This window comes from Aristolochia californica, unplaced genomic scaffold (assembly GCF_029961685.1).
Source record: "Aristolochia californica isolate CCGP_79_NKW_82.1479 unplaced genomic scaffold, dmAriCali1.0.hap1 SCAF_15, whole genome shotgun sequence".
NCBI lineage: Eukaryota > Viridiplantae > Streptophyta > Magnoliopsida > Piperales > Aristolochiaceae > Aristolochia > Aristolochia californica.
The window spans coordinates 1,132,854-1,145,155 of NW_027181826.1; the positions used below are offsets into that span (position 1 = coordinate 1,132,854).

Sequence of the window (12,302 nt, forward strand, 5' to 3'; positions counted from 1 at the left end):
GTTCTTGAAGAGCACACTCATCTAAAATAGTTATAAATAAATAGCACTGCCGAGGAGAAACCCTTACAATTCACAATTTCATGTTTATTACTAATTCTCTTAACATATGATTATTTTATATTTTTATACAACCCTTTAATCATTCAAAATCTATGGTTTCCCAACGAAAAATGTCTCTGGACCTGATATATATTCATGGGCTGTCAGGGCACACTAATCACCTTACGTTTTTATTTTATTTTGCAAGTCAAAGAAAGATATACAAACTACAAATTCCTTTTTCATCACTGCTTACAATAAGATCAGAAATTGTGTTCCATTCCTATCTTCATCCTAACCTATCAAGATCGACTCCTCTCAGATTCCTTGATGGGAGTGGAATACCAATTGCATTACTGCCCTTCTCACCACGTACTGCATTTTGGGCCTCTCCTCTACCAGACCGGAGTTCCTGCAAGAAGTAAACTGGCTCAGGATGCATTCCTTAATTTAAACTAGCAACAGCTCACTGCACATAAGAATCAAAAGGGTTGGGATCATCTGTCTTCCTCCTCTGTCTAACTATCTTACTGTTAGAAATTGGAAGAGATCAGAGCCAAGCATTTGCTGTCGTCAGGGCATTCAGTGAAATGGAAACCAAAATGGAATCTTGAATCTGCTGAAAATTCAATCTGTCATCAACTGTCTCATGCAGGAGAAACATAATCAGTTAGGGTCTCAAGACTGTCACATACAACCAATCCCCAACATATGAAGTCTTGTAAATGTTCTGGGTACGTCTACTGGATGGGGATAATGATGGTAACTATTCAAGATTTTCAGTAATTGTTGGGAAATACTGTAGAAGGATAGATTGGTAATTTCTCTTTGTATGCACCTCCTAGGAATACTCTTAGCTTATTTAGTATGTTTGATAGTTTATATAGTTCAAGTTTCTTGTAATTATGAGGTGAATGTTTGATACTCTTCTCTCTTGCATCTCTCTTCTCCCTCTCTCTCAAATTATTTCATAACTTTTACATAAGAGCAATAGATCTTGGTTGGAAGCCTTTATTCCTCTGCAACGCTCTCCATTGAAGCAGTGACTTCCTAGGAAGGGGATTCTTCGAAATCTGCATTGACTGTTAGTGAAAATCTGAACTTTTATGTTCTTCTTCTGTCTTAACTCTAGGGTTGATGGCTTCTACTGTAGTTTGAGCAGTTCGGTGGCTATCAACTGTCCCATGAGGGTTTACTGAGTTAAAAATAACTCATTATGTGCATCCTACACTGGGTCCTCTTCTTGAATCAACTTGGACCCTACTAACGCCAGCTTTAGATTTTGGTTTTTTTTTTTGTGGCTTATTCAATTTTAATTGCATATATTTGGCGCACATTGAAATCTATGCCCTAATCATAATTTGTGAAGTGGGGTCCACCATAACTCTGATTTGTAAAAGTGTGTGAAAACTGAAATTAGGGTTGAATTGCACTGTATCTTAATTCTATGCCTGATTCTAGTGAAGTTATTACCCCTTTGAAGGACTCAAGGAACTCAAAAGGGAAAGGTACAATTATGATTACTTTGAAGAGACTGAACGGCTAGAACTATCTGAGTTGGTCAAGATCAGTCAGATCATACTTGAAGGCTAAGAAGAACTCTAAATTCATTAAGGATGACCCTCCTGTTCCTTTGAATCACGATTAAGAAGCCGAGGACTTTACCACTTGGAGGGACAATCATTACATTATTTACATACTGCAATATAACCACTCCAATGACACCTATGGTTAAGACATCCTTCTTCATCAAAGTTGATTTAGTTATTTTCAGATTTTCCTTCTAGTTTGTCGTTTCAATATGATTCGCGTAAGTTGGGGCAAACATCATCAAACTATGTTTCCCTTGAGCCAAACAAAAAACACAAGTCTATTGGTATTGTCCACTCAAATGTATGGGGACCCTATTCTGTGTCTTAAGTACTTCTTTCCTTTATTGATGATTTTAATAGAGATGTATCTAGATGTATCTCCTACGAGAGAAATCTGTAGTCACTCTATTCTAAAACTTTTACTATGAAATAAAGATCCAGTTTAATGCATCTTTTCATGTCCTTCGCACTGACAATGATTTAGAGTACATAAATTACAAGTTTGATACGATTTGCCACACTCATGGAATTATTCACCAATTGTCTTGTGTGTTCACTCAATAGAATGGAGTCGCTGATCGCAAAACCCCCACTTGTTAGAAGTTGCTCATACTATGCTCCTTTATATGTATGTTCTTAAAAAATATTGGGGTGATATAGTTTGATTGCGTGCTACTTCGTTAACAAAATTGCAATCCAGCTGCTTACACCATCAATTTCCATACATACCTTGACCAAACAAGTGTTTGGGTGTGTATGTTTACACATGTTTTTGGTTGAGCCACAAATAAGTTATCTCCCTGCACCGTGAAATCTGTCTTCCTGGGATGCTCTTGTACACAGAAAGGATACAAGTGTTTATGTTCCTCCACGAGGGAAAACCTTTGTATCCACTGATGTGACATTCTTTGAAAATGTCTTCTTATTCTCTACTGATGCAAGAGATACTTTTCCTCTCACTTTGAATCTGGAAGTTGTTGCACCAACTCCTATAAAGAACAGTCCTACCCACTCACCAGTAATTCCTGCAAAGAAATCACTATAGGTGTACCACAGAAGACATACTTATGAGCACACAACTCAAGCTCCCTCTCTCTCGCCAAATTCAGAATCCTCTTCATTTGCTAATCCTAAGGTAAGTGACTTGGACCTTCCTATTGCCCTTCGGAAAGGTGTTCGTAAGTCCACTAAACACCCCTTGCCCAATTTTGTCTCATTTGATTCATTATCTCACCAGTACAAAAAGTTTGCCCTGTCTTTGGCCTTGTGCATTGTTCCTTTTTCTGTACAAGAGGCTCTATTATCACCTCAGTGGAAAGCCGCTTTGAATGCTGAAATGGAGGCACTATGTGGCTCACTGGTGTTATGTGACTTACCTTCTAGAGCTACTATCATTGGGTAGCGCTGGGTATATGCAATCAAATACAAGGCCGATGGTTCTATTGAATGATATATATAAGGCACGAGTGGTGACCAAAGGCTATACACAAACATATGGAGTGGATGTTTTTGAGACCTTCTCAATTGTGGTTCGTTTGCCACCTTTTTGTATGGTAACCTCGATGAGGAGGTGTATATGGAGCAACCTCCTGGGTATATTGCTCAGGTGGATATTCGAAAAGTGTGCAAAATCAATAAGGTAATTTGTGGACTTAAACAGAGTCTGAGGGTGTGGTTTGAGAAATTCAGCAAAGTGGTTATGTCCTATGATTCTCTCGAAGTCACTGTGACATTTATATTTTTAATGAAGAGATCATTTAGTGTCTTTGTTCTGCTAGTGTATGTGGACAATAGTATTTTGTCTGGAAGCGTTCAAAAAAGGATCGAAGAAGTTATATCTCTCATAGCATTTTCAAACGAAAGACTTAGGTCCCTTGAAGTACTTCCTTGGCATAGAAGTAGTCGAAGCAAGGCAGGACTTGTACTCAGAGAAAATATGTCACTGATATGTTATAAGAGTATGGTCTATTAAGAGAGAAACCAATAGAAACTCCTGTGGAAGTGGGTCATGTCTTCATAGTGAGGCAATGATGAACTCAAATATAAGATTGTGTATAGTCGGCTAGTTGGAAAACTAATCTATGCTATAGTTGCGTTTCTTAACATATCATTCTCAGCTAGTGTGGTCAATCAATTCATGAATCAGCCACAGAAGATACATCTTGAAGCAACTCAGAGAATACTAAGATATCAAAAGGGTTCTCCTAGAAAAGGGTTGTTCTTTAAACCTCATGATCATCTTAAGATAGAGGCATATTCAAATGTGGACTATGCTGGGTCTAAACTAGACGGAAAATCAACTACCAACTATTGTGTGTTCTTAGGTGGGTACCTAATAAGTTAGAGAAGTAAGAAACAAAATGTGGTGGTTCGTTCCAGTGCCTAAGCTGAGTACAGAGCTATGGCTCATATAGTCAATGAACAAATGTGGGTGAGATTAGTTGTACAGGAACTGATCTACAGAACAATAGGCCTATGTCTACATACTATGACAATCCAGTAACTATTTTCATTGCTAGAAACCCAGTGTGTCGCGAAAGAACCAAGCACATAGAAGTGAATTGTCACTTTGTTAGACGCAATTATTAAGAAGGAAGTGGCCACTCCCCATATTTGGTCCAGTGATCAGATTGCTGAAATGTTCACCAAAATATTAGGAAAAAAGGAATTTGGGAACTTTTGAAACAAGCTGGAGCTCATGGATATTTATGCTCCAGCTTGAGGGAGAGTGTTTCAAAATATTATAGAAGGGTAGTTTGATAATTTCTCATTGTCTGCACCTCCTAAGAATAGTCTTATCTTATTCAGCATTTTTTATAGTTTATATAGTTCAAGTTTCGTGTAATTAGGTGTAATATAAGAGTTGTAAGGGTTTAAGAGAGTCTGAATGAGTAGGGGCATTATTGTCCTTGTACAAGTTTTAAGCTATAAAAGAAGATTAGGTGTCGACCAGAACCCTAATCACAAGAGATCCTTCTCTCTTGCAACTCTCTTTTCTTTTTCTCTCCTCTCCTTCTCCCTCTCTCTCAATCCCTCCTATTCCATAACTTTTACAGCAATGATTACTGAATTTTGGGTACCTTGATGGAGATTTTTGTTTGCACCCAAAGTGCCTAACAGGAAAGAGAGAGATTTTTAATTTTTTGGGATAACTTGTAGGGCGTTTATTGCTAAGTCAAATGAGCAGAGGGAGACTCTCAGATGCAAACAGGAAAGGAGTCCCTCACAGGATAAGAGACAAGTAGAGGATAAGACATGCCCTCACAGGATGATAAGATTAAGTAGAGGATAGCACAGACTTGAATTGATACAAAACAGAACAACAATTCAAATGAAATTCTCACTTGGGAGTGATTAAAGAAAAAGTTCTGGAAGAAAGATTGATAATAAATTTTTTTGTTCCTGCAAATAGCTATTTGAAGGTCATTGATCATTGTTTCATCCAAAAGCAAAATATCAGTCAGTTCAAACATTTGATATGCCACTTTTTCAAAAGTGCACCACCGTCCTGTTCCTTGATGGAATTTCTAATTGGATGGAGAAACCAAAGAGAAACTGGAAGTAATAACAAAAAACTTTAAATCCAATTCAGTCATTAGATTTCCACAGCTGTACCCACATAAGTGCAAAAAGCACAGGTTGGACTTGAGTCAGCATATATGATGAAGAAATTTTTAAATGGAAGAGTTGATATCTTTAGAAAAGAAAGGATTGTGTTGTAGATTTCAGTAAAATGTGTTGGTAACTACCAAAAACATTATGCACATGGTGTGAGGTCAAATAGGTAAAGCTGTCCGATCATATGTATTAAAAGCCACATATACCAATAATTTAAAAGTATAGGCTTCAAACATGGAGATTACCGTTCGGAAAGGAAATTCATCTGCTTCAAGCATGTGTACGACTTGTCCCATCTTTGGTCTCTTTTGAGCATCCAAATCTATACAACGAAGGCATACTAGCAGTACCCGCTTCAGTGCTCTTGGCGGGGGTAGCACCTCAATCAGAGGATCCACCACCTCTTCCCCTCGCCGACTTCCTACCATTCCTTTAAACCACTCAACCAAGTTTACCTACACATTAGATAGGTTACATTTTGAGGTCATATCAACTGGGAAAGAAGAGAATTGGATAAGCTTAACCATGGGTAACACAGTAACTCATAGAGGAGGGAATAGGAGTAAAGAAGAGAAATCATAACCACCTCTCCAGCTGGCCTCCCATAGTCAACTGGGCTCCTTCCTGAAATAATTTCCATGAGAAGAATACCAAAACTATATACATCACTACCTTCACTAAGCATACCAGTACTTGCATATTCAGGAGCCACATATCTGCAAACACAATGTATACACAGTTTTCAAATATGGCATATAACAGCAAATAATTTGATAACAATGAGAGGTAATCATGATTGTGTATGCTCCCAATATTGGACTTCCTTTTATGTATATCTAACTTTGGAGAAGTAAGATGTCAATTTTTTTAAGTAAATCAGAAATAAAACAAGAAGAGAAGAGATTATTCTGACCAGATAAAATAAGTCACTATTTCATTTATGGATGTCATAACTCAATATCATGTGGTTGACAGGTCATAATTCAATTTCACGTCAACATACTCATCGTTTAAGAATTATGGTCATCAAAGGAATTGCAACCACCTGAAACTATTAAACTGTAACAAGAACTGCAAGATCCTAAGGGCAATATCAACTTGGATGAAATCTGATAAAAAATAACTTGCAACTCAGAGAACTGCTTTTGAATACTTCACAGAAATCTAAGCCAAATAGAAACAGCATTACATGAGATGAGTATCGTGAATATAGATTGAATCTAGTATAAAAAAGTTCATCTTTTGACAAAATTAATAATTGTTTCTTCAGATAATTGAAAAAAATTCATTGTTATACCATTTGAGTATACAATAAAAAATCTGCACAATTTATATTGAAAGGGGATAATTGATATCATTGACAAAGAATGTGAATAGAGAAAAAACTAACCCAAACGTTCCCATTACTCGAGTTGTCACATAACTTGAGTCAGATCCCAACAGCTTAGCAAGCCCAAAATCTGAAACTTTGGGATTCCATTGTTTATCAAGAAGTATGTTGCTAGATTTGACATCCCGATGAACAACTTTAGGTTCCAATCCTTCGTGCAAATATGCCAAACTGCCAGCAGACAACACACCTTTCTAAGTATAGTAATAGCAGAAAATCACCGAGATATTGAAAGTAACTGAGTTTCATATTTTCAGCAATGAAAGACAGATTCATTGAAATGCAAACTGCATGTATCCTGCGAAAAACTGTCTGCAAGTGACAATATTTTTTTTTGACTTAGAGGGAAAAAGGATTTGATTGAAAGAGGGGAGGATTACAAGTTGCACCTCTCACCTGTATACAGGTGACAATTTTGAGAAGAAGCTCACATCAAATTTTCATTATTGTATCAATCAACAGCCAACATTAATTAGTTTAAGTATGCATAGTAGAAGCAATCTAAGAAAAAGCAAAAGATGATAAAACCTGAATCTTATGCAACATAATGATAGAGAGGGACGTTGTTTTATCAACAAATATCCCTTGAAAACAGACCCAAACAATTATTAGTTTCCGGTGATGAAATCTAACTGCATCATGGTCATTTGATATGGAATGGTTTTCTGGAAAACAAGATACTGGAAACAGCGAAGAAGAAAATCACCAAGTTGACAATGATAAACCAAGTGAAAGACCCATAGAATGGATACTGGCTAAAATAGTACCCTTTGGCTGTTTCAATAGCAATCTTCATTCTGATATCCCATGTTAGAGGACTGGAAGGTCCCACATCACCATGCAACCACTGCTCCAAGTTCCCATTCTCCACATATTCATACACAAGCATTCTGAATTGCCAAAAAACAAAAAAACAAAAATCTGAGTAGGTAACATTATAAAACAAGGAGACGGGTATGCAGGAAGATGATTAAGAAAGTTAGGTACCTCTGAGTTCCTTCAGCACAGTACCCAATAAGCCTCACTAGATTTTTATGCCTCACTTTCCCAATAGCTTCCACTTCTACTTTGAATTCTCTCTCTGCCTGACCCCTGCAAATAACATGAATATAATCTTTCATTTCTCTCTTTGAGGGAGTCTGTAGATTCATGAGGTCCTACCTGGAACCTGTGATAACTATGAAAATGCAGCTGAACTATAGCTTTGTCCGCCCTGGTTAGGCCACTCATTGGAAAGTAAAAATGCCAGGAGAGAAAAAAAAACCTAAATTCGTATATAAAGATAAAGGCCATGCGCAATTGAGATTCATGAATCAATAAAACAAATTTTTGTTTCTCGAACGAAGTCAGGTTAGATTATCCAAGTCTGATGAATGTGTCCACCTGTTGAGCATTTTCGACAAATGAATCAAAAATAAAAAGCTGGGAAAGAAAATAGAGACCAACATAAAGAATCAACCACACTACATGAACAACAGGACCAGGGCATTGCTCAATCAAACAAGTCGATTGTGGAACTTAATATCTGCTTCGTGCGTGTCTATTCTCACCGCATAGTTATAAGCAAGAGACGTTAAAACACGATTCATCGTGGTAGTTGCATCGGTTTTACAATACAAGAAGAGAAACTGACAGACGATCATCTCTTCGCACTTTTTCGTTCTCTTAATTTCTTGCCCATACTCTGTTGTCGTTGATAAGCAGAGAATAGCATTATTTTATCGGATCTATTAATAAATAAATGATAATAAAATGGCCGTACACAAAAGGAGATTTTTTTACCATAATTTTTCACTCACTTGTTGTTGAGAAGGTTTTTAATTGCGACAATGGAGCTATCGGGTAAAACTCCTCTGTAAACGATCCCATATCCTCCTTCACCGATTACATTCTCGGCTGAAAATCCGTCCGTTGCCAGCTCTAGCTCTCTTAAAGGGTACCACCGACCCCAGCCAAAGTGTGGCATATCCGAGGATACTGCCGATGAAGAACTGACGCTCCCGCCAGAGATATTACTCTCTGAACTTCGACACTCCGACCGCTTAGCTTCGTTAGAAGTCTTAACCTCTTGTTTCGGAAGGGGAGAGACCTTGTCATCGTTTTCCGACTGATCCGCAGCCTTAATAGCAATGATCTCCTTGGAGACGACGGGAATGAGACTTGAGGATCGTCTTGCACGTTTTCTGACATTCCTGGTCCAGCAGCAGGAGAAGATGATCAAGAGCGCTAAAGCGATGGCACAGCCGACGCAGATGCCGAGTAGGGTGTAGACCTTGAGGCCGAAAATGGAGGTATTCTGGAGGAAGCTGTGGCCGTCGGTTTCATTATCGCCGGCGGCCATTACCGGTGAAATGTAGAGAGACAAAAGGAATGGAACGGAGAAGAAGAAGAAGAAGAAGAAGCCGAATTGATGGGTGTCTGACTTTTGGCTTGTTGTCCGTTCATGTGGTGAAATCGAGGGAGTATTGGTATCCCGTTTCCGAAGTGGTATCCGTTGTGGAAAAGATTGGAGTTGGAAGCAGGATGGAGACGGAACAACGGCTAGTTGGAATGGAGTTGGAGATGGGCGAGAACTTTCTTTGACTATTTCGATCACGAAGACGAAGCTTAATACAAAACAGCCCCTGAATGAAACGAGCTATGATCCATCTTCTCCACTGTTCACTCACCCTCTCTCTCTCCCTCCCTCTCTCACACACGCACACAGAGTCGCTCTCAGCAGAGCTCTGTCACATTATCTTTCTCTTTTCTTGTAAAGCGACGCGTTGGAAGATTGCTGAAAAAGAGCGCCGCGCTCAACGGGCTCTCGTTCACTCTCTCTCCATTCTCCCAAGCTAAAAAGGGCAGAAAATGAATAAAGAAGCTTCTTCCCTTTGCATTTCACTCCATCGGTTATGACTGAATTACGGAGTTGCCATTACCTCTTCACTGTTCATCGAAGATTCAAATTAAAGTTGATCGGAAAGGAAGTTAAATGAGTGGAACCACTCTTTGCTGTTGATTTTCTTTTATTGTGAACAGAATTAAATACATTGACATGGAACTAACTCCTAAGACACCAACAAATCTCTCTCAAATCTATACTTCTACACAAGAGAAGTTCTGATTTTATATCTATAAAAACAACTTACAGATTTACAGTACAAGGTGACTGAGGGGGGAAGATGGGATGAACGGACTGAAGGGCAGCATTACCCTGTAACACTGTTGAGGACTCTTCCTGGTCCCGTCATTAACGCAGAGGAGATTCTGAGATACGGTTGTTAGACAGTCAACCAACACTGCGTTCATATAGCACGGATTACCTGACCCACAACAGCAATTCTTCTCTGTAACCAAACACCAATTTTTTTTTGTGGTGGTCGCAGTCGGAAGTGGCTGCCAACCCCTGAAAAATTTTCCAAGTTGTGAAGGTCGACAGTCAATCATACACCGCAATACCCATAACCCAATTGCAGTTTCTTTTTCTTTGGTACAGTGAGTCTGTATCTGTCACCTTCGACTCGTCGTTTTTATTTCCGAATTTTGGTGCAGTTTCGGTTGCCCACATTGCCATCACCTCCCAGTATTTGATGCCGACTACTCCTCCCTCACTGTAACGATATAATCGACTGTGATGACTGATAACCTGCACGCCTCACTAAAAGATATTCATAACTAATTTAGTATACAGACCACAGTTTCCACCTTTTTCTTTATCGCTTGTTTCGAAAACTAACAGAAGTTATAGAACCTCTCTCCGTCCTGGAAAATGTAATGTGTCATCTTCCATGGTCCATCCGGCCTCTGCGGCTGACGGGAACCTGTCGAAGGTGCACGGCGTGGCTCTTTTGGTGGGTCCGTTTTGAATTTCCATCTGTCGAAACTCATCATTTCTGGATGAAAGATAATCCATTGGAACGAAGAGATACACTCCTGCTGTCTGTCCAGTTCAGCCTTTGTTTTCTCTTTTGGCGGAAAAACCTCGTCTTTGTTTCTTCGTCTTTCTTTGTAATTACAGACACATCGAAGGGTAAACTGAACTTACAAACTTTAGGTTGGTGAGGTCTCTGGGACGCCATTGATTTTTTGCAGGGAGAAGGCCGTCGTTCCAAGGAACCATTCGGTCGCCTACCGTCCTCGCGCTCCATTGAGAGCGAGTTGAGCACTGACAAACTGAGAAATTGTCGCAAGTAGAAATGCGTTAAGATTCCTCGAATGTAAATAACGTCTTCATGGTGAATTTCCTCATTCTCTGATCAAAGTAGATGATTTGGTTTGCCCCTTCCATGCCTTCGAGCCCATCCTAGCACGCAACGACACGAGGGGGAGGACCCATCTAAACTTGTTTCTTCGTTTTGAAGCAAAGACATCATTCGTCTGGATTTTATGCCAGAAAACGCCGAATATGCAAAACGTCGAAATCAAACGGATTGAATTCAGAAAATTGTAGTTTATTAAGAAAAGAGAAAAGGGTATCAAAATCAAACAAAATCTGCTCTACCTCTATACCTCCGAGGTCTGAATCGGCTGTCGTCGATGTCCCTGTCCTGCACCTTCTAAGGAATTTTTTTTATAGCACGGCATCTTTGAAACCGGCAAGTGAAGAAGAATGAGTACCGACACGAGTCATGAGTCATCATGATTCACGAAACCCTCAAGCATTAAACTATTTTTATTGTTGACTGTTAAATGCCATTAATCCGGTGAGCTTCGTCCCTAACCTTCCGTTTTCTTCTTCAACCTCGTCAAGGTCAAGGTTAGTTGGCTAGCCTGTGTCATTTTTCACACCGTCTTACATTAACCTTTCTTACTTAATAAAGTAAAAATTACTCAAAAAATATTTTTTATTAATTATAATATAGTATTATATTAAAAAAATTCAAGAACAAGGGCTTAGGACCTAATGCTTGTAACAATGGAATCAGATGTATTTCATGAAATTGCAATGATGAATTGTGTTTCCAAGTCCATGATTCTGCGGCTGAAGCCCACTCTTGACTAAGATCCAAAGGTGAACCCAATACTAAACAAGTACCCATTCATATACATAATGGGCTTGGACTGGGGCTTCATCCCAGTAAACCCAATGGGCGATTTATCATACCATTATCAATCATTACTTCTGGAATAGAATTGAGTGCTTTTGGAAGGATACATTCGAGTGGGCTCTTCAATCAAATCTGTTATGGGAGGTTTTATACGATTTATCAGTTGTTTTACTGTTTTTAGTACTGGGATTTATCTTTAGAAAAAAATCACGTTTCATGCATATATTCATGTGTAAATCACAATTCCTATATTTTGTTTTTGTCAGAGCTAGGTGGTTCCGGTCCACCTGGGTTAGGTTCTATCTACCCCTGGTCCACCTGGGTGAGGTACTTGTTTTCCACACTTAACATACCGGTCTTTTGGGTTGTATTAGCTAGGCGTCAATAATTATTATTTTTTATTTTTTATTTTTTATTTTTATTTCCTCTTAATTTTTATTTTTAAGGTTTAAAAATAATAAAAGGTGAGTATTTTTTAAAAATATTTTTGAATTAAAAATTAGAGAAAAAGCCAAAAAAGTATTTGAATAGGCAAGGAGAAAAAATTGGTCTTTATTAAAAAATAATTTGTTGGCCTAAAAATTTAGAGAAAAAACCAAACAAAGGGTAAGAATTAAAGAGTAAAAAAAATTC

The 12,302-nt window shown here is 38.5% G+C and overlaps 1 protein-coding gene across 1 annotated transcript; it reads right to left on the bottom strand.

Annotated features, from left to right (window-relative positions):
* Positions 1-203: 203 nt before the first annotated feature.
* On the bottom strand, positions 204-9,453 carry LOC137951377 (probable receptor-like serine/threonine-protein kinase At4g34500). Its single transcript, XM_068797993.1, has 7 exons — positions 8,439-9,453; positions 7,627-7,731; positions 7,407-7,529; positions 6,640-6,810; positions 5,836-5,965; positions 5,495-5,704; positions 204-451 (listed from the first exon to the last, which is right to left on the bottom strand). Exons 1-7 carry the CDS (start codon positions 8,978-8,980, stop codon positions 329-331), a joined length of 1,404 nt encoding a protein of 467 aa, XP_068654094.1. The 5' UTR covers positions 8,981-9,453; the 3' UTR covers positions 204-328.
* Between the last annotated feature and the right edge of the window lie 2,849 nt (positions 9,454-12,302).